A 26,776-nucleotide genomic window follows, 5' to 3' on the forward strand; every position below is an offset into this window, starting at 1 on the left:
GGACTGCCCCTGAGCTAGCGTGCAACCCGTGTACCCCCACCAAAATCACAAACTAGCCCTTGACAATCTGACAATGAGCTCATTTACCATATTTGATCTCATTTCCAAATCGGTTGGGTTTCTGCGGCCCGCCTTTTCCCATCATGAGCAAAATCACCAGCGGCAGGAACAGTGATGTGAAAGCAGCACACTGACCAGCAGCACTAATTTTTGCATCTTTCCGCCTCCGTGCCCTTCCCCAGCAGGAACTAAAAATTCAGCCCAGAATTGTAAGTGTATTCTTACATGGTTGGATTGAGAATGTATATGTGATGTTGCAAGTCCCTTAACATTGGTTCCTGGGTTTTAAGCCACCTGAGTCTACGACAAGATCTGTTTTAAAAATTTCAAATTCAAATGAAAAATTACTCAATGTTAATTTAATTTTAGCAGGCTAGAGTACAGATTTGTTCCAAATGCGACATTCAACATTCAGCTTCAATGCGAAAATTTTGGAGCCTGGAAAACAATGGTACCAAGGATGCTGTTCATCTTAAATCATACCTACCAGTATCACTCTTATTTTGAACTGAATTCTGCAAATGCTTTCCAAGAGCAGGACCATTCTGAACAATCTCAGTACCAGTTTCAGCCTGAAAAAGGAAAATATGTATAATTATCAAAATGTAAATTTTATACTGTACATTGTGTATTGCCGATTGAATGTAAGGCAAGTGACATTTTCTTGCTACGAAATAAACACCTAGGCAGTTTAAGAACAATACCAAAATAAAAGACTATATGCACATCATGTAGAACTGTGGAATGCTCACTTTATTAATTGAGTGAGGAAAGTCTGATAATTTATGAATGACAAAGTCACATGTGAATTATTCAGGTTTACCTTACTGGTGTAACAAATTCTGTGACCGGAATTTTATGTGTCCCCACCCCACTAGCCCCCTCCCTCCAAACTGGGAGCAGGCCAGGAGGCTGTGAGACCATGGTGGGAGTGGGGGGCAGGGGGGGTAAAAATTGGGTGGGATAACATGCCAGACGTCTACCTGCTTCTGCTGGTATTTTACCAGCAGCAGGAGAGGGAGTGGGCAGCCTGCCCGATCTTAGGCCAATTGAGACCCTTAGGCCAATGGCCACTTAAGAGCCTCTTCCCACCGCCACTGCTATTTTACCACTGACGGATGGACATTTTGCCACCTGGGGAGGCTGCCAGTAAAATCTGGCGGCCCCCCTGAGTGCTCAGGAGGGGGATCCATCCTGATCAGGCACCCTGTGCCCAATTACCCATGCGGTGGGCAGCCCTGTCACCGCATGGGAAGGATGGCAGGGATAACCATGTGGCTGCTTCCCAACTCCGGGTTGGGGGGCTGGTGGGGGAAGTAGGCCTTTGAAGGAGGGACCCTGCATCAGGAAGGTGGGGGCCCGCTGAGAGCCACCCCCCTTCCTTTGCTGCTGACCCCCCTCCCCAACTCCCCCCTGCCATCGCCACCCCCGAGACCTCTCCCGCCCTGACCTACCCGAGACCTGGCTCCAGCAATGCCCCTTGGCCTCCAGGACAATCACCTCTAGTAGCAGCCACTGCCTCCGCGATGGCGCTGCAGCTGCCAGCCTCTGATTGGCCAGCAGCTCTCCAATGGCAGGACATTCAGTGACGGGGTCCCAAATCCTAAGGGAAGGCCCACTGCTGTCCACTTAAGTGCCTGATTGGTACTAAATTCAGCAGGCCTTCCATAGGGATTTGGGACCTTGTCGCCAGACGATGAGCTGAATGGCCTCCTTCTGCACTGTAACAATTTTGTGATTCTGTGACCTGAAATGTTAGCTCTTTCCCTCTCCACAGATGGTGACAGACCTGCTGAGTATTGCCAACATTTTCTGTTTTTATTTCAGATACCCAGCATCTGCGGTATTTTGCTTTTGCTTTGTTTTTACTTTTTGTAACAATTTTAATTATTACACGGTGTACAATTTGGGAACAAAATGAAATCAAATAAAAGATCAAACCCGAGTATTTAACTGAAATGACCAATGCAGTTTTATTCAAAGTATTATGTTGACTCTTAAATGAATTTTTGCTTTGTATGTAAAACTTTTTATCTAAGTCCTGTAAATTTAACATGAAAGAACAAAAGGATCCAAATTAAATGAGAGCATTAGGCATTTGTCAGACAGTTCAACTTTTAAACACACACAGACACTTCAAAAATCAGATTCTCTTCCAGATAAATTAATAATGTATGCAGAGATTACAAACAGGTGCAAAAATACTTTCAGTGTTCCGAAGGAAGCTATTATTTTAACTACCGTTGTTTGTAAGTATTATGTCATGGTAAAATACCGTCAGGGTGAAAAGCTGATAAAGATGAATGTCTGCCTGCCATAAGTTAACTGATTGTTTCACACTCATATTATTTGCTTTATATAAATCAAAGTAAATGAAAAGGCCATTGAGTCAATCCTAGCTGATCCATCAGGCAACAACCTACAGTCCCCCATAAGATCCATAATTCAATTCTTTCTTAAATGATTCCAGGTTTGCCTCCACAATCCCACCCAAAAGTCCATTCCATATATTGATCGATCTTTGCATGAAGAAGAACATTCTGATGTCAGCCCTAAATTTGCCTTTTATTAGTTTGTCCCGGTCATACTGTTACAGACAATTCAAAGTCATATTCCATATATCTTTTGTGTCACTATTATATTATTCACCCTTATCAGAAACCCCCAACACTTACTTCCAAGGTTGAAAAGTCCAGTGTTTCTTCTATCGTCTAACACTAAAGATAAATCTCCCGATTCTTCTCTGGGCTGCATCCCGGGGGTTAAAGGTGCCTTTGTGTCTTGCTAACCAAATCTGAACACAATAGGCGGAACTTTCAATTTTAGCAGGGGTTGTAAAACGGGCAGTAGCAGATTAGCCACCTGTTATACACCCCATGGAAGGAAAATCGAGCAGAGTGTAAAACTTTTTGTTTTCCAAAAATATACTTTATTCATAAATATGTGTAAAAAAAAAATTACAAAACAGTTTAAAACAGTTCCAAGATGACATTACAGAAAGTGCAAAAGAAATCAGTTTCCTTCAATACAGAACGTGAGTTGCCTCACAACCCTTCCATTCCATTTTACATGCAATATACATTTGCATTACACAGCAAAACCATATTTGGGTGCATACAGCCCAAGGGGTTTTACACGGGTTCCAGACCCTCGGTTCACTATGGCGGGAGGCCCTTACACAGTGGCCTTTCCCCATTGAGCCTTTACGGTGGCTGCCCCAAACTTTAGTGCATCCCTCAGCACATAGTCCTGGACCTTGGAATGTGCCAGTCTGTAACACTCGGTCGTGGACAACTCTTTGCACAGGAAGACCAGCAAGTTTCGGGCAGACTAAAGAGCGTCTTTCACCGAGTTGATGGTCCTCCAGCAGCAGTTGATGTTTATCTCGGTGTGTGTCCCTCGGAACAGCCCGTGGAGCACAGACTCCTGTGTTACAGAGCTGCTTGGGATGAACCTCGACAAAAACCACTGCATCTTTTTCCACACCTGCTTTGCAAAAGCACATTCCAGAAGGAGGTGGGCAACAGTCTCTTCCCCACCACAGCCACCTTGAGAGCAGCGTGCGGAGGTGGTGAGATTCCGAGCTTGCAGGAAGGATCTGACAGGGAAGGCCCTTCTCACCACCAGCCAAGCTACCTCTTGGTGCTTGTTTGAAAGTTCTGGTGATGAGGCATTCTGCCAAATGACTTTGGCCGTCTGCTCGGGGAACCATCTGACTGGATTCACCATCTCCTTTTCCTGTAGGGCCTTGAGGACATTCCATGCAGACAACTGCCTGATGGATTTGTGATCAAAGGTGTTTTCCTGCCCAAACTTTTTCACGAAAGATAGGTAGTATGGCATGGTCCAACTGGACAGAGCATTCCGCGGCAATGTGACCAGACCCATCCTTCACAACACCAGGGACAGATAGACCCTCAACACATAGTGGCATTGTGTGTTTGCGTACTGGAGTTCTACGCACAGCTTGATGCAGCTGCACACGAAGGTGGTCATCAGGATGAGGGCGACATTGAGTACGTTTTTTCTCCCTTTATCCAGAGGTTTGAACGTAATGTTCCTCCGGACACGGTCCATTTTGGACCTCCAGATAAAGCAGAAAATGGCTCAGGTGACTGCCACGGCGCAGGAGTGGGGTATGGGCCATACCTGCGCCACATACACCAACAACATGAGCGCCTTGTACCTGATGACCAGGTTCTTACCCATAATGGAGAGAGAACGCTGCTCCCACATGCTCAGTTTATGGTGTACCATGGCTACTCGCTCCTTCCAGGTTTTGGCTAACGCCCCGGCCCCTCCAAACTATATCCAAGTAGTCTGACCTGACAGTGAAGGGGACAAAGGATCGGTCAGCCCAGTTCCCAAAGAACATGGCCTCACTCTTGCCATGGTTAACTTTGGCTCCTGAAGTCAGTTCGAACTAGTCGCAGATGCTCATCAGTCTGCGAACGGACAGTGGTTCTGAGCAAAAGACGGCGACGTTGTCCATATACAGGGAGGCTTTGACCTGAGTGCCTCCGCTGCCTGGGATTATCACCCCTCTTATGCCCGCATCCTTCCTCATGGGCTCAGCAAAAGGTTTTATACAGCAAACAAACAAGACAGGGGAGAGAGGGCAGCCCTGTCTGATTCCAGATTTGATCGGGAAACTTTCTGATTCCTACCCATTGATTGAGACTGTGCTACTGATGTTTGTGTAGAGCAATTGGATCCAATTGCAGATTCCCTCCACAAACCCCATTTTGGAAAGCACGTCCATCATGTATTTGTGCGATATCCTGTCGAAAGGCTTCTCCTGGTCCAAGCTAATGAAGCAGGTGTCCACCCTCCTGTCCTGTACATAGGCAATCGTATCCCTGAGTAGCGCGAGGCTATCAGAGATCTTCCTGCCGGGTACAGTACAGGTCTGATCAGGGTGAATCACCAACTCCATAGCAGACTTGACTTGACTGGCGATGACTTTGGACAGAATCTTGTTGTCAACATTAGGCAGCGAGATGGGACGCCAATTTCTGATTTCCACCCTCTCACCCTTCCGCTTGTAGATGAGGGCGATGATGCCTTTCTTCATGGATTCTGACATGCTGCCAGCCAGAAGCATACTCTCGTATACTTCCTGCAGGTCTGGGCCGACCCAGTCCCACAGAGCCGAATACAACTCAACCGGTAAGCCTTCACTTCCGGGAGTTTTACTCGCCTCGAGGGACCTGACGGCCTTTGTCAGCTAATCCAGAGTTAGCGGTTTGTTCAGTCTCTCCCTCCTGCTGTCATCTAAGACCTCTGTGATAGATGACAGGAAGGACTGGGAGGCCGTGCCGATTGTGGGCTTCACGTCGTACAGCCCAGCACAAAAGGATTTGCTAATTCTTAGTATGTCAGACTGCGAAGATGTTACCGATCTGTCCTCTTTCTTCAGGCTGCTGATCACAGAGCTCCCTCTCTGTACCTTTTGGAAGAAGAAACGCGAGCACGTCTCATCCTGCTCAACGGAGCAGACTCTGGACTGGAAGATGATCTTGGAGGCTTCCATGGAAAAGAGCGAGGCCTGCTGACTCTTCACCTCTTGGAGATCCTCCTTGACCTCGACCCCCATCGACTGCAGCCGGAGCTGATTCTGCATTCTTTTCTGGAGTCGGGACATTTCTCCCTGTCTCACTCTCACATTCTGAACAGCTTTGAGGATAGAAAACCTCTTGGTGTTCGCCTTGATCGCTTCTCATCAGTGCACCGAAGACTCAAAGAGGTGTTTCACGGTTCTCCAACCTTTGTAATCCCTTTTGAGTTCCTCAATATTCTCTGGGGTTAACAGTATAACATTCAGCTTCCATGCCCCCCTGCCTACCCGCTGGTCATCCTGTAGATGGCAGTCGGCCAGTAAGAGGCGGTGGTCAGAGAAGAACACCGGCTTGATGTCGGTGGATCTGACCGTGTAAGCACGGGACACAAAGAGGAAGTCAATCCTGGAACGGGCAGACCCGTCCAGTCTTAACCAGGCGTATCTACGCTGAGCTCTGTCTGCAGGGATTCTGAAGACATCAAGCAGCTTGGCATCTTTTATTTATTTATTTTATTTATTTTATTTTATTTAGAGATACAGCAATGAAACAGGCCCTTCGGCCCACCGAGTCTGTGCCGACCATCAACCACCCAATTATACTAATCCTACACTAATTCCATATTCCTACCACATCCCCCACCTGTCCCTATATTTCCCTACCACCTACCTATACTAGGGGCAATTTATAATGGCCAATTTACCTATCAATTTGCAAGTCTTTTACTGTTTCCATTAGGAATCTGGACATAGTGTCCAGTTTGCTGTCGTCACTGCAGGATTGTCCAGCTGCATCAATGATGCAGCTGAATTCAGCGCCTAGAATGACCAGCCTGGATGTCGCCAGCAGCAGTGGGAGCTGCTGGAGGACGGTCAGCCACTTGCTGTATTGGACCGGGGCGTACAAGTTGATTAACCGGAGTGGAGCATTGTTGTACATTATGTCTGCTATGAGCAGGCGACCGCCCACCACCTCCTTAAATTCGGAGACGGTGAAGTTGCTTCCCCGCAGCAGAATATCCAGGCCAGAAGAATGGGAATCATTTCCCCCTGACCAGAATGATGGCCCATGGGACAATCATCATGACCATTGCTTGTAGGTGCTGAAGTACGGTATCCCACACTCCTGCAGAAACAGTAGGCTGGCTTCGACCTTGGCAAGGTAACCCAAAGTCGAAACACATCACGTAGTGGATTTAATGCTACGCACGTGTCATGCAAGCCCCCCACCTTCCAAGAATGAGGCACATTAATTTCACCACATGGACATTAAATTTCAAATTGTTGCTGGGAACAGAAGGCCTGTTACAAGAAGTTGCCAGACCCTGGCTGGAAGGACATTTTTGCATGTTAACAGACACTGCTTGGAACAAAGGAGCTATCCCCTGCTCCAATAAAATACGCAGAACAGACCTGGTCAAACCAGTCGGTGACGTGACTACCTTCCTTGCCAACTTGGGGAGTTTTAAATTATAGAGTGTTTGAACTGGCAGAAAACTTTTTGCTCCTGGATTGAAAAGAACTCCTCTCCTGTCCTGTCTGCTCCCACCTCTTTCTCACGGAACTCCAAAAACCCACTGCAGACATATGAACCCCAAGAGAGAAGAGTCTCCTGCAGTGAACAAAGTTTCAGAAGAATACTGGGCCCCAATGAAAAGCAAGATCTGCCTACAACCAAGAATTCCACACTGAGCTCCAAGAACCGCAACAACTCTTCAGATATTGCCTCATACCTTTCCACTTTATTTTTCTTCTGCTCTTTTCTGTCTCTATTTGCATGTGCTTATTGTGTATGCATGCTAGCGTGGGGCACGTTGTTTATCTGTAAGCGTCAACCGAATTATAGTTTAAGTTTACTAAAATTTCACCTTTCTTCTCTGAACCTAAGAAAGTCTGTTTGTGCTTGTCTCTTTAACTTATAATTGGAAATCGGTGAACGAGGATTCACCAAGGGGGAACTGAAAACACAGTGTGTTAAAAAAACCCTGTTACAGTAAGACCAGGTGAAGGCTTAAAGGGAACCCTCGACCTCTTTCTCACCTGGTCGTAACACGCGTTAATGGAAGCAATCTTTATATCCAGTCAAAACCAGATGTTGCTTACCACACCAGGTGCCTTACTAGTCCCAGTCCTTAGGTATTTTCCTGCATACCCATAGTGTGCACAAGCTGTTGCACATACTTTGGGCTCAGAAACCCCTTCTGGTCACTCAGGGGGGGTTTGTTCCACTGGGGTGACATCAGTGGGGTCTCGTAGGCAGCAAGGTTTGGGCTGCCCTCCGCTGGTGGTGTCTTTCCCCTCTGTTCTTCCTCGAGGACGTTTCTGCTCTCAGCTTCCTGGAGCTGGAGTGCGCTGGACGCTTTGCTGCTCTCGGCCTCCTGGAGCTGGGGCGCGTTGGGCATCTCGCTGGGTTCCAGCGCTTTGGGGTTGGGAAGCGCTGGGCCCATCGCTGCTTCCAGTGCCAAACAGCTGGGAGGCTTTCTCTTCCAGCTCCTTTGCGTTCTGCCGCTTCTTTTGCAAGTGCCATCTTTCTGGCCCTTCCTCGTCTGATGAGGAGCAGCTGCCATAGTCCATCTCAGATTGGAGCCTCCTCTTGCTACTGGTTTGGGTGGTGACTTGTTGCTTTTTTTGGGGGCTTCTTCTTTGTGGTTTTCCTTTTGACCACTTGCCACTCATCCAATTGTCCCACTGCTGCCTCCTCCTCCATGGATTCTGTGTCTTGAGGAGGAGTTTCTGGGCACGGGGTAGGTGTTGGGTTGCTGGTTGCAGCTGCCTCCCCTTTCCTCTCCTTCTCAGATGGATTTTCCTCGCTGCGAGGTGGGTTGCTGGTCTCCTTTGCAGCACGAGACGTGTTCACCGTTCCTTCCTCCAGCCTCTCCTTGGACCTTGCCGCCTATGTGTAACTGAGGCAGCGTTTGGGACAGGTCTTGTAGTACAGGTTGCAGCACTTACTCTGCTTACAGTCCTTAGTCTGATGGCCTTCCTGCTTGCAATTCTTGCAGACGATTATGCTGTAGTTGACCGCCACATGATCAGATTTGCCACAGGTCTGACAAAGTCTGGGCTGCCCCGCGTAGACCAGGAAGCCTCGATTTCCTCCGATAGCAAAGCTGGAGGGAGGAATGACGATGGCTCCATTGGCATCAAGTTTCAAGGTGACCTTGACCTGCCGCTTGCTGGTCCAGATCCCAAAGGGGTCCTTGACCTCAGTGCTGCTGCCGGCCACCATGACGTACCTGGCGAGGAAGGTGAGCACATCGATGACAGGAACATGGTGGATTGTCACCACCCAGTTGCGTTGCGATGGCAGCAGTAAGAGTGGCTCCACTGTGAGGATCTATAGCGGCGCCTGGTTTCCCTTCCCCTTGAATACCTTCAGGAACTTGATGCATCCCGCCACGTTCTTGAATGTCACATCAAAATATCCACTGCTGGGGAAATCCTGCAGGCAGAAGATGTCCGCAGCTTGGAATCCACAACATTCGATCAGGATTTTCTTAATGAAGAAGGCACGGTCGATGGCTGCACCTCCTTCACTATCTTTCACCCACCCTAACGGTGTTACGTACTCCCTGGCCTGGAGCTCTGGTGTTGTCTGCAGCCATTTTTGGCTTGAAGCTTTCCTGGGACAGGTACTAAAACCCCAACCAACAGGAAAACAACAACCATGGTACGTTTCCAATCCCAAAGGGTGAAATGCTGTGTGAAACCACCAAAAACCCCAGAAAAAAACACAGAAACAGCACCTGCAGGATCGAAGCCCACTGATCATGGTCTCTCACCTGCCAGGTAAGTCTCAGGGTGTAAAACAGGCAACCTACCTACTATAAATAAAAACAAGAAATGCTGGAAATACTCAGCAGGTCTGGCAGCATCTGTGGATAGAGATGCAGAGTTAACATTTCAGGTCAGTGACCCTTCTTCAGAACTAGCAAATATTGGAAATGTGAAAGGTTTTAAGCAAGTAAAGCGGGGTGAGGCAAGAGATAACAAAGGAGAGGGTGTAGATAGGACAAGGTCACAGAGAATAACTGACCAGAAGGTCATGTAGCAAAGGCAAACAAAATGTTAATGGTATGTTGAAAGACAAAGCATTAGTACAGTTAGAGTGTTAACGGACTGAAAACTGAACTGCCACAAGTACATACAGGAAAAAAATGCTTAAGGCATAGCATAACCAAATCACTGTACAGTTGTTGTATGACTATCCCAATGCTACTATTTTGACTATATAATTCAGCATCCCATTAGCTTTGTTGTTCTGTTCTGCAATGACTGGACCTTTGAAGCAGTGAGTCTACCAATGGCTCTAGATCCCTTTCAATTTCACCCCATGCTATTTCAGCAGCATTCCTGGAATACATGCCACCTAGTTTTCATTCCTTATAAAAATACGAATTGAAGACAGATGAATTAATACTAGCATTACCGTGGGTTGTTCCAATGCTGAGGATTCGGCCACAGGGTCACTCAGAGGTTCATGTGATATTGCAGTACCCATGGTGAATATACTGTTTAAATACAAAACCAGAATGACGATTCATTAATTTCAACTCACACAATTTAAATTTCGCTTACAAAGAGGACAAGGAACAATAGCCGTAATAAAATGAAAATAGCACGGATCTGCACATTGCGAAGAATAATGGAAAATAATACTACAATAAGAAAGGTTGTTCAGATTTGTTCCTAAAAATAAACGATGTACATTTTATAAGTTCTTCTCAGCGAACAAGAAAAGCAAATAATGCAGGTAAACTTTTAGGCGGTAAAACTATGAAACTTCTTTCCAGCCCTTTCTAACATAGTCCAGAAAAACTCCAGATACCAAATTAAATATTAGCACCTGCGTGCTCATCCCTGACCACCTTCATTCCGCACAGTTGGTGTGATCCCACCAACACTTTAATCACTTATTCTTCTCAGTGGAAGAGTCATTGCGCAGAATGCTTGGGAATGTCAAAACTCTTCAAATTTAGAGCCGGATCTGCCAGCTGGCGTTCACTGCTTCAGGCTCTTGGCATTTAACATCATTCTGGAGGCACAAATCTAATGCGTTTCAAATATTGCAAAACATGCGTGCTTCAAGTGAAGTTGTGCACACGCTCTGCCTCCATGAATTGCACAGAAAGCATTTAAAACAGTGTACAGTTGTGTGTCTGTCATTAGACCATACAGAATATTCAGTGTAACAACTGTGTACAGGGGTGTGTCTGTCTCTCATGTACAGAATGCAGTGTGACAGCAGTGTACAGGCATTTTGTCTGTCACATCAGGTCTTTCAAACCTACAAGTGGCCAACAAGAACACTCATCATTTTTACATTGAGTAATCTTCTCTGGCACAGCAATGACATGAACAGCTGCACAAAATATCTATTGGGGCTCAATTTTACTTTTTACACTTTGTCTTACCAGGCCCCCATTTGGTCTTCCTTACTGGTCTCCACCTACCCTAAAAGCAATGGTTTCAGTATCAGGCTCAGGACTGATCCACTCTCAACCCCCTCACATCAAAATTAAATATTTTATTCACTGATTAAGAATTGGGCACTTTAAGCAAGCAGAGGGTTGTGTGTGTAATTCCTTATCAGTACATGTGGGGTGGTACATTTTGTTTAAAAAAAGTACTTTGAATGGAGGAAAGCTGGGTGATGTGGAACAGCAGAGGGATTTTCCGGTTCAGGTTCATAAGTCATTAAAGGCAACATATCAAGAGATAATGCCATTAAAAAAAAGCTAATGGAATACTGGATTTTATGGCAAGAGGTTTAGAATATAGAAGTTGAAATGTAATAGTAAATCTATATAAAATCTTCGTGAGACCACAGGTAGAATACATAAAATAAGAACAAAACATAAGAAATAGGAGCAGGAATGGACCATAAAGCCCATTGAGCCTGCTCTGCCATTCAGTACGATCATGGCTGATCTTTGGCTTCAACTCCTCTTTCGCGCCCATTCGCTATATCCCTTGATTCTCTGAGAGACCAAAAATCTGTCTATCCCAACCTTAAATGTATTCAATAATGGAGGGTCCACAGCCCTCTGGGGTAGAGAAAGATTCACAACCCTTTGAGTGAAGAAATTTATCCTCATTTCAGTCCTAAATGATTTGCCCCTTATGCTGAGTCTGTGTCCCCCGGTATTCTAGATTCACCAGCCAGGGAAAACAACCTCTCAGTGTCTACCCTGTCAAGGCCCTTCAGAATCTTGTATGTTTCAATGAGATCATCTCTCATTCTTCTATAGGCCCAATTTGCACAGCCTCTCATCATAGGACAACCTTCTCATCCCAGGGACTAATCTCGTGAACCTTTGCTGTACTGCCTCCAATGCAAGTATATCCTTCCTTAAATATGGAGACCAAAACTGTGCACATTACTCCAGATGTGATCTCACCAAAGCCCTGTACAATTGTGGCAAGACCTCTTTATTCTTGTACTCCAATTCCCTTGCAATAAAGGTCAACATGCCATTTGCCTTCCAAAGTGATTGCTGTACCTGCATGCTAACATTCTGTGTTCCTTGTACAAATACACCCAAGTGGCTCTGAAGATCAATATTTACAAGTTCCACGCCTTTTAAAAAATATTCTGTTCTTACTACCAAAGTGAATAAGCCCACATTATACTCGATCGTTATTGCCTATCACTTAACCAGTCTATATCTCTTTGCTTCTTCCTCACAGCTTACATTCTTATTTTTTATTTATTTAGAGATACAGCACTGAAACAGGCCCTTCGGCCCACCAAGTCTGTGCTGACCAACAACAACCCATTTATACTAATCCTACATTAATCCCATATTCCCTACCACATCCCCACCATTCTCCTACCACCTGCCTACACTAGGAGCAATTTATAATGGCCAATTTACCTATCAACCTGCAAGTCTTTGGCTGTGGGAGGAAACCAGAGCACCTGGCAGAAACCCACACGGTCACAGGGAGAACTTGCAAACTCCACATAGGCAGTACCCAGAACTGAACCTGGGTCACTGGAGCTGTGAGGCTGCAGTGCTAACCACTGCGCCACTCACATTCCCACCTAGCCTTGTATCATCAGCAAACATAGAAACATTACTCTCAGTCTTTTTGTCTAAGTCATTAATATAGATTGCAAATAGCTGAGGCCTAGCAGCAATCCTTGCGGCACTCCACTAGTTACAGCCTGTCAACTTGAAAATGCCCCATTTATCCCTATTCTTTGCTTCCCGTCCATTAACCAATCCTCTATCCATGCTAATATATCACCCCCAACTCCATGAGCCCTTATCTTGTGTATTAACTTTTTGCGTGGCACCTTATCTAATGCCTTTTGGAAATCCAAGCCTACTACATCTATTATGTGCACTTTGGCCTCTGTACTATAGCAAGCATTTGAGGCAACAGACAGGGTAAAGCACAGAGCCACTAGGATGCTGCCTAGTAAAAAAAGGCTTCAAAATTGGATTTGTTTCATCAGCATAAGAAATACTGGGTGATTTGATAGAGGTGTTTAAAATCCTGAAGAGATGGGACAGAGTAGATTAGAAGCAGGCTGTTTCCAGCAGTTTCCAGGAGGTCTAGAGCAAGAAGATATAGATAGAAAATTAAATCTACAAAGATTTTCAACTTTGGCAGAGGTGGAAAACTGGAAGAATGGAAAGGAAAATCAGACATAGTGTATGGCATACATTACTACTGGTTTTCCACACCAGACAAAATTTAAAATTCTACCCAAGAGATTTGGGAAAGAGAGTTTAAAAAAAAAAGTAAGTAGACGGTTGCAAGACTGTTGAATACAGTATTGAAGTTAGTGGCTGAAACAAAGAAGAACTTGCATTTACATAGCACCTTTCTCTATCTCAGGACATCCAAAACACTTTACAGCCAGTACAGTACTTTTGAAGTAAAATCACTGTTATAATCATAGAATCATTGAATGTTAGAGCACAGGAGGAGGCCATTCGGCCCATCATGCTTGTGCTGGCTCGTTGAAAGAGCGATACAGCTTAGTCCCACACCCCGCTTTTCCCCCAAACACTGCAATTAGTCCTTTTTCAAATACATGTCCAAAATGGGAATATAAGAAATGCAGAGACCATTTCGACATTTAAGAATAAGTTAGATAGATGGTTGAATGAAAGGGGGATAACGGGATATGGGATGTGAGTGGGCACAAGGGATTAGGAGTAATGCTTGTGTGAAGGATAAAATCTAACATAGATTGATTGGATCCAACTTTTCAATGTTGTCACTTATTTGTGATCTATGTAATATGAACGAATATTCTAATAAGCTGCTCTGCCAACAGATTGAGTCCCGAAATGAGAGATCCAGAATAGCAAGAACATGGTCAGATGCAACAAAGCAGATTGCCACTACTTACATTCTCACCTGGGTAACCAATGTACTTTCAATGAATTGTATTATATCAACTATTTAGTCCCACTCCCCTGCCTTTTCCCTGTATGTAGTGTTGAATTGCATTAGTCTGCTTACTGATCAGTGTTCACTGTGTTTGGCATTGAGAGCCAGCAGCTCTTGGAGGTGGGACTTCCTGCCTCAGAGGGGTGGAAATCCCACCTGATGCCAATTAAGGGCCTGGGCACATAAAATCGTCGGGTGGCTCTGAGGCCCAGTGGAGGTGAGCTCACCCCTGACTTTTTGGCCGGTGGGCAGAGCCTCCTGCCCAATGTAAAATTACAGCCATGTTGTTCTATGGTGACTGGAGTTATCGCATTAAAACTATTTTCAGTTCATTAAAACTGAATATTGTATGATCTTCCAGTGCTTGTGTTTTGATGAATATATGAACATAAGAAATAGGAGCAGGAGTAGGCCATTTGGCCCCTCAAGCCTGCCCCGCCATTCAAAAAGATCATGCTGATCTGCCCCAGACCTCAACTTCTCTTTTGTACCAGCATCTCATAGCCCTCAACGCCCGACATTTCAAAAATCTAGCTGATAAGGTTTTTAAAAAACTGAACATTATTTAGAAAGATGGAAGGAGAGAGGGATTGAAAGGGAGAGGGAATTAAAGATAGGGAGTATGAGAGAAAAGAGGGACTGAGTAAGCCATTCAATGAGAAGGGATAAATGGGAATGAGATAAGGAGATATGCAATTAAGAAAGGAAAAATGAGAGAGTGAGTAAGGAAATGAAAGTGGCTGAGACAGAGGAAATGTAAGAAAGGAAAAGAAAGTGAAAGGGAAATGAAACAGGCAAAAGGAGGTATGAGAGCAAGTTTCAATGAGACAGTACAATCCAGGTTACTAGTAAACAGCTCGAAACAGTCACCTTGATGAGCAAGGTTTCAGAATTTATCTAATATTTACAGTATTTACTGTGAGAATATCTGCTGATATACTACAATTAAAGCTTGCAGGTCTTAGCTGGTATATTTTTTGCATTTTTGGCTCTTGAGCTTAGAAAGACTAAAGCTACTCCTGTAAAATAGCAACTTAAAAATAAAACTCAGCTTTGCATTGATATAATATTGAGGACAAATCATTAAAGATATTCAGAAAAGAGTTAGATATAGTTCTTAGGGCTAAAGGGTTCAAGGGATACGGGGAGAAAGCAGGAACAGGGTACTGAGTTTGGATGATCAGCCATGATCGTATTGAATGGCGGTACAGGCTCAAAGGGCCGAATGGACTACTCTTGCTCCTATTTTTCTATGTTTCTATATCAGCTATTCCAAATGAGGCAAACTTAGCAATGGCACGAAGCATTCTCATGTCAGATGTAGATCAATAAGCTGCAGTGCATTTCATTCATTTCCATGTTGTCCCAAGTATTGCTCTTACTCTATGAAGTGCTCCTATTACACTAAGAGGATGTCGTTTTCAGATCTTCACATTCATCCCTTGGAGAAAAGTCTCAAGCAGTGGAAGAATTCACAGGCTGATTAACAGGCCATGACGTGAACGCTTCTTCCATCTTTATAACAGCCCATGCCCACACTAAGAGGATGGGCAGGATTTTCTCGCAGGCTTTGGGACCCTGATGTCGGGTCCAAATGGGGGTCCCGAGCCTGCACTTGCTGGGAGCCAGACCAGTGGAGCTATTTTCCTGGAGGCAGCCTCCTAATTGGCCGTCTGTGGACTCGCCGTTCTATCAAAGACAGCAGGTGGTCCCCCGATGCTGCTAGCCCAATCAGAGGACTGGCAGCTCTCGACCCTCGGCAGCCCCACTGGGAGAGGCGGGCACTGCTAGGGCAGGTCTGAGAATGAGAGGGCACCTCAAAATGGAGGTGTCCTTGGAGGCGTAAAACTAATTAAATATTTTAGAGGGGGGAAGGTGGTAGTCCCCTCAAATCGAGGGGAAACCCACAAAATTGCCTCTATTGGGGCCTTAACTATTTAAATTGCCTGCCCGCCTCCATGCAGTGGGCAATCCGCTTCTCAGGCCATTTCCTGTGAAACATCCCTAGTGGGGGGAAGCAGTTCCCCACTATTTTCCCAGTCCCTGACACCCGCCCACCCCACCCCATTCCACCAATGCCTCCACCATGGGGCCGAGAAATTTCAACCCAATATCACAGTGGTAGGCTTCGCAGAACTGAGACTGCTGTGCAAAATTAAAATTGCCTGATTCAGTTGATACCTACCCTAAATAAAATTGTTGTACTTCCAGAGGATACCTTTCTATTTTTGTTACATTGCTCTAATATATTTCTGATCTATTTGATTTCACTTTCTTGGCATCAAATCTGAAATTCTCACATTGGAAGGCTAGTGCCACACCATTCAATGCATTTATTAAATGATCTACTGGGAAGGCGACAGTGACAAGAGGAACTTTTCCAATAGATTTTAATTGGCATATTAATAATACTGCTGCAAATATCAATAAAGGAACAGCTCCTCTAAACACCAAATACAAACAGAAAATGCTGGAAACATTGAGCAGATCAGAAAGAGAAACAGAGTTAATGGGCTGAATTTTACTAGCCCCTCAATGTTGGAGGTTGTGGCGGGGGCGGGCCCGTAAAATACCTGCGGGAGCGGCTTGCCATGACCTCGATACCAAGAAGGCCCCGCCGCGTTTTACCGGTGGTGGCAAGGCCTTGGCGCGGCCCTCCCCGCTGCTTGGTGGTGGGGCCTTCATTTCAATATTACAATTAATTAATGCAACATGCAAATCAACTTACCTTGTCCCGGCGGCGGTCCCACGCCAATATTACGGCCGCCAAACAGAAGTCGTGCGGAGTTCCGAGGCGTGACATTGGTGGCGAGGGGGCAGGAGTGAAAGTTTCGGGGGTGGGGGTGGGTTGAGGAAGCGGGGTAAAACCTTTTGATTGGTGGGGAGGATGGTGGAAAGGGGTCATGGTTTAAAGTTGCTAAAGGATGTGGGGGGGGAAGGTCGGGGTCTGCACAAAGGTTTTTTGGGGGGCATGTCCAATGAATCCATCGATTCTTCCTTGGGGATGTGGGTGAGGGGAGTGAGAATGCTATTAAATGTGTTACTTGAATGATAATCATTCTATCGCTTTAAAAATTCAAATGCTCCTAAAGGGCTTGGAGCCCTTTAAAAATGGCGCTGGCGCCTGCCGGTATGGAACTGCCACCCCCTCTACGTCATTGGGTGCGGCCGCTCCACCCCCTCGACTTAAATGAGCCCCACGCAAAGTATCGCGGGGGCTCAGCAGCGGTGCATTCACGTCTGAAGGCTGCCGACTTCAAAGCGCGCCGCCCAATGTTTCAGGTCGATGACTGTTCATCAGAACTGGATGAGGTTAGAGATGTAACATTATTTTAAAGTAAGTGCAGATCCAGGGGTAAAGAGCTGGGGGGTGAGTGGAAGGGAAGGAAACAGCAAGGGTGATATTTGTGATAGGGTGGAAGGCAGGAGTGATTAAATGGCTAGAGGGATAATGGTGCAAGGCAAAAGTGGGTGGTAATGGGACAAGTAAAGGAATAAAAGGGTCCAGAAGATGTGTAAATGGTTCCAGCAGAACTATTACCAGCACCTGCTGTCCAAGGAAGTGGGAGCGGAGGCTATGATCTAAAGTTGTTGAACTCAATTTTGAGGCCAGAAGGCTGTAAATTGCCTAATCAAAAGATGTAGTGTTGCTCTTCGAGCTTGATTGAAACAGTTTAGGAGGCCAAGGATCGAAAGATCAGACTGGGAGCGGGATGGAGAATTAAATTGGCAAGCAATGAGAAAATCAGGGTCATGCTTACGAACTGAACGGAGGTGTTCAGCAAAGCAACCGCCCGATCTTCATTTGGTCTCGCCAATGCCTTCTCGAGGATCTCTAAATGAAGACTATTAAATAAAACTATACACAGTGATACCAATAAGATAGAATTCATTTTTGGCTTTTGGTAAATGACTTGCAGTATGTCCTTTTAAAACAACCTAAAAACAGTTCACCACCGAAAGGTTAGTTTCCCCGATGTTTGCAGTGATCCAGAGATCAAAGTTTACAAATTTCCAAAGTTTATACACAGAGTTGTCGAATTTGAACTATCAATAAGCAATTACCACTCGATAACCCATGAAAAGATTCACACCTTGTTTGCATACTTGTTACTTTCAAATCTTTCTGAAAGTAATATTTGTAAGCGTCACTTCCTTTTGAACCAAGTATTTTTGCTTGCATACCATATGAAGTATTTTCTTCTTATTCAAGCTATTGAACATAAGTGAGAGTTATAAGACAGTTTGACACAATATTAAGTTCTTGACACTTTTTTTTTTAGAGATACAGCACTGAAACAGGCCCTTCGGCCCACCGAGTCTGTGCCGACCATCAACCACCCACTTATACTAATCCTACCCTAATTCCATATTCCTACCACATCCCCACCTGTTCCTATATTTCCCTACCACCTACCTATACTAGGGGCAATTTATAATGGCCAATTAACCTATCACCCTGCAAGTCTTTGGCATGTGGGAGGAAACCGGAGCACCCGGAGGAAACCCACGCAGACACAGGGAGAACTTGCAAACTCCACACAGGCAGTACCCAGATTTGAACCCGGGTCGCTGGAGCTGTGAGGCTGCGGTGCTAACCACTGCGCCACTGTGCCGCCCGTTCCTTTCACAGACCATGTATAACTTGCACTATTATGGACTTTGCCCTAATTACCTGATCAAAAATCTCCTGAGGAGGTGAATAATCAAAAGGAAACTTACAAAATAATAACACTGAATTTCTTCCTGATGCTTAATGGAATAACTCTAGGAATCTGGCAATGAACATATATTAGTCATCCAAGACCAACTGCATTCCATGCTCCCAGCACCACATGAACCATTGTGTTTCATGGTATATTTAATCATCTGTACTTATCTCAATAACCTTCAGTTCAATTTGTAACCAGGTATTTGTCTACCAATATACTTTGTACTTAATATCCTCAGTTTCCTCCCTCTTTTTATTTGTTTAAAGCTGCTGCAAATGAGTTAGTCCTGCCTTGCTCCGGATCAGTCTTGGCAGTGACTGTCATTTGAGACTGTCTCAAGAACTGGGACCAGAATCATAATACGAGGAATAAAAATATATTTTCAATCTATTCAGTGTGCCCGCATTACTGGAAGGATTACTGGGAAAAAAATATTTCTATATTTGAATTGATATATAAGTATTGCCAAATAGAAGGAAGAAGAAAATTTCGGGGGATATTTTTGATTCAAAATCTCACGATATTCAGAGAAAAATAATGTACTTCCCGAAACTTTGTGTCAGGATTTAAAAAAATTATTTTCATAATTACCAGGAGGCAAACAGGTGCATAGATGCCTGGGGTCTCACCACTACATCAACCCTCAGACTGGTCTGAATTCATGGACTCTGTTGTTTGCAATAGAGCAACTCCAGCACACTCCCCATCAGCGATGTCACACAGTGATCTAGCAGAGAGGGAGGCCAAACATTCAAGTGTTCTACCAGCTGAGAAAAATCTTTTATTTTCATTTTTACTGAGGATGTTATTTTGCTCTATAAAAAGGGGTAAACATTTTGAAAAGAGGTCCCCCAGTCTTTCCTTCTCTTTCAAAGAGTACCAGTTTTATTTTTAATATGGAAGCAGAGCTTTACTTGATACAAGCTCAACAACTCTGCTGTTAATATGTTTTGGGGCTACTAAATGTAAATTGTAAACTGTTAGGTGTCCCAGCTGGTTACATGACATAATGCGCCTGTCATTATGAAAGAAATGATCACAATCTATGCCACAGGAAATTTGCAAGTAACATATGAAAGATATTGGCAGAATTTTCCCAGCCTGGTGGAGGCGGGTTTGGGAGTGAGCAGCAAAGTCCCAGAAATTGGGATCCTGACCCGATGTCATCCTGCCCTCTTTTGGCTTTCCCTGAGGTGGGATTGAAGAAAAATGGAGAACCCCCTTGGATTTGTAAGGTAAATAATTAACAAGTTATCGATATTAATAAGAGGCAATTAATACCTGTTTTATGCATGAATCTTGGATTTCCCAGCTAGGGGATCTGCTTTCCGATCTGTCAGCAACTTGCCAGGATCACCGAGGCGAGTGCAAAGTGGGAAGAGCTTCTTAGTGAAACTGACAAGCCGTTAAGGCTTCCATCAGTTACACTGAAGAGCTCCACCCATGGCCATTGAGAGACTGCAGTTCAAAGCACTTAGCACTCTCAGAGAGTGCTCACTGCTTGACAGATGATTGCCAATTTCTTGGAAGGCACTTCATCTGTATTGCACTTCACTCACCTTCAGCTGCATTTCCCTGCTGCCAGCCTTCATCATGGCATAGGAGCAGTGTATGCAGCTCCACCTTCCACCTCTGCTGAGGGTCAAGAGCAGAGGCCACACCACAGTCAACAGCTCCATCAGCAGTTCCAGCTGCCTTTTCCTCAACTGCATACCCCTCCACAAGGCAGAAGGGATAGACAATGAAATCCAGCTGGAAGGGGGTGAGACCATCAACACAGGGTCTATAGGCAGAGAATCAGTTCTCTCAATAGTGCCTCAGGGGACTCAGGCTCTCATGGCAGGTCATTGTTGACATCTTCAGCCTCCTGAAACAAGACCTCCTTCCCAGTGAAGCAGGTGGGCACGCATTGCCAATGGCTGACGAGGCCACCACCCCTCCCCTTGGTCTCTGCATCTTGCCACGTTGTGTGCTCTCTTCTACTGCAAGGAGAGAACACAAAGAGGTGTGACTGTTCATAATGGCTTGTGTGGAGAGGAGGGAAGGAACCATTTGTGGATGGTGACTGTGAGGCATTGGTGTGAGAGGGCAATAGGCTGAGGGTGAATGTAAGTATTGGCTATTCAGATGGGGATCTGAGGTGCCTGCAGGGAGCGGAATGAGTGGAGCTGCAAGGTGTGTTGACCTGAGATGTGCTGTGCTGGAGAATGTTGGATAAGTCAGAGATTGGGGCTTGGCACCTGAAGGTGTTATGCCACTCACCTGTCATGCCCGCCTGAGGTCCTGGACCCTCTGTGCACCGTCAGGTTGGAGGGAGCAAACATCTGCTCCTGACTTCCTCGGTCAATTCAATCCACGCCAGCTTGGTTAGAGAGGTTGTCCTCTTCCTCCTGACCTTGGGAGAGTCACCTCTGCAGCCCCTCGGCTCCCACAGCAGGACCTCCAGGTAAGAGTGAATGACCCCTGGGGGCAGCCTTTCCAGGTCTCCTCTCCATTCCTGTGGTTGTTGCAGCCTCAAAAATCTAAGTGCTGATGAGCGCTTGTAACCCATGCCACGATCTCTTTAATTAGAAAGCCTTCCTTTGACAAAATGGATGCATCATCCTGCCTGCCCTCCCGAATTGGTCAGGGAGATAGGAGACAAGATGATAATTAGTTTGCTCTGGGAAAGTGCAATGGTCAGGTGAGGAATTCAGTCAGTTGGGTTCCCAAGCCGAAAATGGTACTGCTGTTCTGGCAGGGACTAAGGTGAGGAGATTCTACCCATGGTATTTCCCTGTATCAGCTAGTAAAGTAAATCAGTCCATCACTCCTGAACTAATCACCTGGTACAGTACCACTGCTAGCCTAATCATATAAAAGCAAAACACTGCGGATGCTGGAAATCATGTTCCAGTGAACATCAACGCAAGCTTGAGGAACAGCATCTCATTTACTGATTAGGCATGCTACAACCTGCCAGACTGAACATTGAGTTCAATAATTTCAGAGCACGACGGGCCCCACATTTTACTTTTACCTTTAGTTATTTTTTCTTTTTCCTTTTATTTTTTGTGTTTATTTTATTTTAGTTTGTTCAGTTTGTTTCTACGGTGCCTACCCACTGCTTTTTTTTTCATGTTTGTGCTTGTGGCTGTTCAGTTTTCAGTCCATTAACACCCGATATGTACTAATGCTTTGTCTTTCAGCACACCACTAATATATTGTTTGCCTTTGCTCCATGACCTTCTGGTCAGCTATTCTGTGACCTTGTCCTATCAATACCTTCTCTTTTGTTATCTCTTGCCCCACCCCTGCTTTACTTGCTTAAAATCTTTTACATTTCTTATATCTGCCAGTTCTGAAGAAGTGTCACTGACCTTAAACGTTAACTCTGCTTCTCTCTCCACAGATGCTGCCAGACCTGCTGAGTTTTTCCAGCACTTTCTGTTTTTATTATAGCCTAATCATATATTGTACAAACCTGTCTGCCTGTCCGCCACTCGCTACCAAAGCATTCTACAGACTAACAAAATCGAAATAAATCATTTTAAAAAATGATAAACAGAGTAACACACTCTAGAATATGATCCAAGGTAACACTACCTGTTTCTTTTTATTTGTCTTCAGGATATGGGTGCTGCTAGCAAAGCTGCATTCATTGTCCATTCCAAGTTGCTCTGAGAAGATAGTGTTGGGCCTTCTTAAATGTCTGCAGTCAGATAATAAAGCAGTCCGTGCCCACATGCAACAACACCTGGCCAACATTCAGGCTTGGGCTGATAAGTGGCAAGAAACACTTGTGCCACGCAAGTGCCAGGCAATGACCATCTCCAACAAGAAAGAATCTAAGCATCTCCCCTTGACACTAAACGGCATCACCATCACTGAATTCCTCCACCATCAACATCCTAGGAATCACCATTGATCAGAAACTTAATTGGACCATACAATAAAATCCTGTGGCTACAAAAGCAGGTCAGAGGCTGGGCATGCTGTGGAAAGTGACTCACCTCCTGAGTCCCCAAAGCCTGTCCACCAGCTACAAGGCACAAGCCAGGGGTGTGATGGAATACTCCCCACTTGCCACCATCTTAAACATTTACTCTTTCCACCACTGGTGCACAGTGGCATCAATGTGTACCATCTACAAAATGCACTGCAGTAACTGGCCAAGGTTCCTTCAAAAGCACCTTCGAAACCCACGATCTCTCGCATCTCGAAGAACAAGGGCAGTTGGCAAATGGGAACACCATAACCTGCATGTTCCCCTCCAAGGCACACACCATCTTGACTGAGAAATATATCACTGTTCTTTCACTGTCACTGGGTCAAAATCCTGGAACTCCCTTCCTACAAGCACTGTGAGTGTGCCTACACCACATGGACTGCAACAGTTCAAGAAAGCAGCTCACCAACACCTTCCCAAGGGAAATTAGGGATGGGCAATAAATGCTAGCCTTGCCAGCAAAGCCCACATCCCATGAACAAATTAAAGAAAATCCTCATGATGAGGGTACTCCAATGATGGTGTTCGGTAGGAATTTCCAGGATACTGATCCAGTGACAATGAAGGCACAGTGATGTATGTCCAAGTATCAAGAAAAGATGCTCTGCTGAATTAGGTTTTTAATTCATCAGTTGGAAACCTACATTAAATATTTAAAAAGGATCCAGGATCCTACATTTAACTTTTAAAAGCTGGCAGCCAAGAAGGCCACCACAATTTGCATTGAAATACCTCACATTCCAGGACATTGAATTGCAAACATATGTATAACAAGGCTCCCATCCAGGACAATGGGTTGGATAAATTGAGTAGATAATCCAGTATTACCCTCATTAGCAGGTCATTCAAAGCCATCTTGGAGCATTCACTAGTGGAGACATGCCTCCAGAGGATAAGCATTGACACAATACAACCTGACAGAGATTTGGGTTTTAGACTTTGAACCTCATTAAAAAAAAAGGTACTGAGAGAACCATGTGACAGTCTCCCCGAGTCTGTGTAGAACTTGGAGTATTTTTTTGTTACACACAGCAAACAAGCTTGTGAGAGCGCACCCATGCAAGATCCCAATGGGGCTGTGTGTCTCTCTCTCTCCAACTATCTCTCTCCAAGTATCATTGCAAGTTTCCAAACTTGTATGCGACTGCGGAACATCCAAGTCTACCTTTGCTACAGACAGATACCCCGGGGGAAGAAAGTCAGCTACGTCACTGTCTCCAACAAAGCTATGAACCAGGTGGACCAACTACAAGTGCACTTCTACCAGCCAGAGACTTCGGAACCACGAATTCAGCCAGAAGACAAATCAATTACCGGACTCCACAGACTGTATATTATTTTTACACGTTCTGGACTCCAACCCAAACTCTTCTTCATCACTCTGCAACCTATTTGTGTGTGAGTGATTCTTGTGTGTCTGTGAGTGTGAAAGTTGGGCGTAGTTTATTATTTTACTCAGATCGGGTTTAGATTTTAAGTACAATAAACTAACCACTTTTTTGTTTAAACTCAAGTTAGGAGAGCTGTCCCACAGACTAGTCAAGTAACAGCCTGACATAGTCATACTCACGGAATCATACCTTACAGACAATGTCCCAGACACTGCCATCACTATCCCCGGTATGTCCTGTCCCACCGGCAAGACAGACCCACCAGAGGTGGTGGCACAGTGGTATACAATAGGGAAGGAGTTGCCCTGGGAGTCCTCAACATTGGCTGCGGACCCCATGACGTCTCATGGCATCAGGTCAAACATGGGCAAGGTAACCTCCTACTGATTACCACCTACCGCCCTCCCTCAGCTGATGACTCAGTACTCCTCCATGTTGAACAGCACTTGGAGGAAGCACTGAGGGTGGCAAGGGCACAAAATGTACTCTGGGTAGGGATTTCAATGTTCATCACCAAGAGTGGCTCGGTAACACCACTACTGACCGAGCTGACCGAGTCCTAAAGGACATAACTGCTAGACTGGGTCTGCAGCAGGTGGTGAGGGAACCAACACGAGGGAAAAACATACTTGACCTCGTCCTCACCAATCTGCCTGCCGCAGATGCTTCTGTCCATGACAGTATTGGTAGGAGTGACCACCACACAGTCCTTGTGGAGACGAAGTTCCGCCTTCACATTGAGGGTACCCTCCATCGTGTTCTGTGGCACTACCACCGTGCTAAATGGGATAGATTTCGAACAGATCTAGCAATGCAAAACTGGGCATCCATGAGGCGTTGTGGGCCATCAGCAGCAGCAGAATTGTACTCAACCACAATCTGTGACCTCATGGCCCAGCATATCCTCCACTCTACCATTACCATCAAGCCAGGAGACCAACCCTGGTTCAATGAAGAGTGTAGGAGGGCATGCCAGGAGCAGCACCAAGCATACCTCAAAATGAGGTGTCAACCTGGTGAAGCTGCAACACAGGACTATCTGCATGCCAAACTGTGTAAGCAGCATGCAATAGACAGAGCTAAGCGATCCCATAACCAAAGGATCAGATCTAAGCTCTGCAGTCCTGCCACATCCAGCCGTGAATGGTGGTGGACAATTAAACAACTAACTGGAGGAGGTGGCTCCACAAATATCCCCATCCTCAATGATGGGGGAGCCCAGCACATCAGTGCGAAAGATAAGGCTGAAGCATTTGCAACAATCTTCAGCCAGAAATGCCGAGTTGATGATCCATCTCGGCCTCCTCCTGAAGTCCCCAGCGTCACAGATGCCAGACTTCAGCCAATTCTATTCACTCCACATGATATCAAGAAATGACTGAAGGCACTGGATACTGCAAAAGCTATGGGCCCTGACAATATTCCGGCAATAGTACTGAAGACCTGTGCTCCAGAACTTGCTGCACCCCTAGCCAAGCTGTTCCAGTACAGCTACAACATTGGCATCTACCCTGCAATGTGGAAAATTGTTCAGGTATGTCCTGTACACAAAAAGCAGGACAAGTCCAACCCGGCCAATTACCGCCCCATCAGCCTACTCTCAATCATCAGTAAAGTGATGGAAGGTGTCTTGATGGAACAGTGCCATCAAGTGGCACTTTCTTAGCAATAACCTGCTCAGTGACGCTCAGTTTGGGTTCCGCCAGGGCCACTCAGCTCCTGACCTCATTACAGCCTTGGTTCAAACATGAACAAAAGAGCTGAACTCAAGAGGTGAGGTGAGAGTGACTGCCCTTGACATCAAGGCAGCATTTGACCGAGTATGGCATCAAGGAGCCCTAGCAAAACTGAGGTCAATGGGAATCAGGGGGAAAACCCTCCGCTGGCTGGAGTCATACCTAGCGCAAAGGAAGATGGTTGTGGTTGTTGGTGGTCAATCATCTGAGCTCCAGGACATCACTGCAGGAGTTCCTCAGGGTAGTGTCCTAGGCCCAACCATCTTCAGCTGCTCATCAATGACCTACCTTCAATCATAAGGTCAGAAGTGGGGATGTTGGCTGATGATTGCATAATGTTCAGCACCATTCGTGACTCCTCAGATACTGAAGCAGTCCGTGTAGAAATGCAGCAAGACCTGGACAATATCCAGGCTTGGGCTGATAAGTGGCAAGTAACATTCGCGCCACACAAGTGCCAGGCAATGACCATCTCCAACAAGAGAGAATCTAACCATCTCCCCTTGACATTCCTACCAGCACTGTGGGTGTACCTACCCCAAATGGACTGCAGCTGTTCAAGAAGGCAGCTCACCACCACCTTCTCAAGGGCAATTAGGAATGGGCAATAAATGCTGTCCTCACCAGCAACGTCCACATCCAATGAGTGAATAAAAAAAAAATTGAGTTTAAATTCCCAGAAGTAAAGCTGAAATGATATAGTGTGCTCGTCAGGCAGCATCTGAAGTATTGCATACAATTCTGGGCACAGTACCATAAGATAGCCATCCAAGTTCTAGGGCAGTGACAATTAGAACAATGAGGCTGATGCCCAACGTTGGAGAAAGGAGTTGTGAGAAGTGATTTGATCAGTTGGCATTCTTCAGCCTCACAAAGAGACATTTCAGAGGGAAGCATAAAAGAAATGTAATTTTCAATAG

General features: G+C 45.5%; 1 protein-coding gene across 5 annotated transcripts in view; it reads right to left on the bottom strand.

The window, feature by feature from the left end:
• The window catches only part of bcas1 (brain enriched myelin associated protein 1), a 237,205-nt gene that overhangs the window by 164,032 nt on the left and 46,397 nt on the right, over positions 1 to 26,776 (bottom strand). For all 5 annotated transcript variants that reach the window (XM_068048790.1, XM_068048791.1, XM_068048792.1 and 2 more), the window contains exons 2-3: positions 10,047 to 10,128; positions 548 to 632 (exon numbers count right to left, since the gene is read on the bottom strand). In XM_068048790.1, the coding sequence (XP_067904891.1) occupies positions 548 to 632; positions 10,047 to 10,118 (157 nt within the window). In that variant the 5' untranslated portion in view covers positions 10,119 to 10,128. The remainder of the gene's footprint in view (positions 1 to 547; positions 633 to 10,046; positions 10,129 to 26,776) is intronic.

This window comes from Heterodontus francisci, chromosome 16 (genome assembly GCF_036365525.1).
Source record: "Heterodontus francisci isolate sHetFra1 chromosome 16, sHetFra1.hap1, whole genome shotgun sequence".
Taxonomy (NCBI): domain Eukaryota; kingdom Metazoa; phylum Chordata; class Chondrichthyes; order Heterodontiformes; family Heterodontidae; genus Heterodontus; species Heterodontus francisci.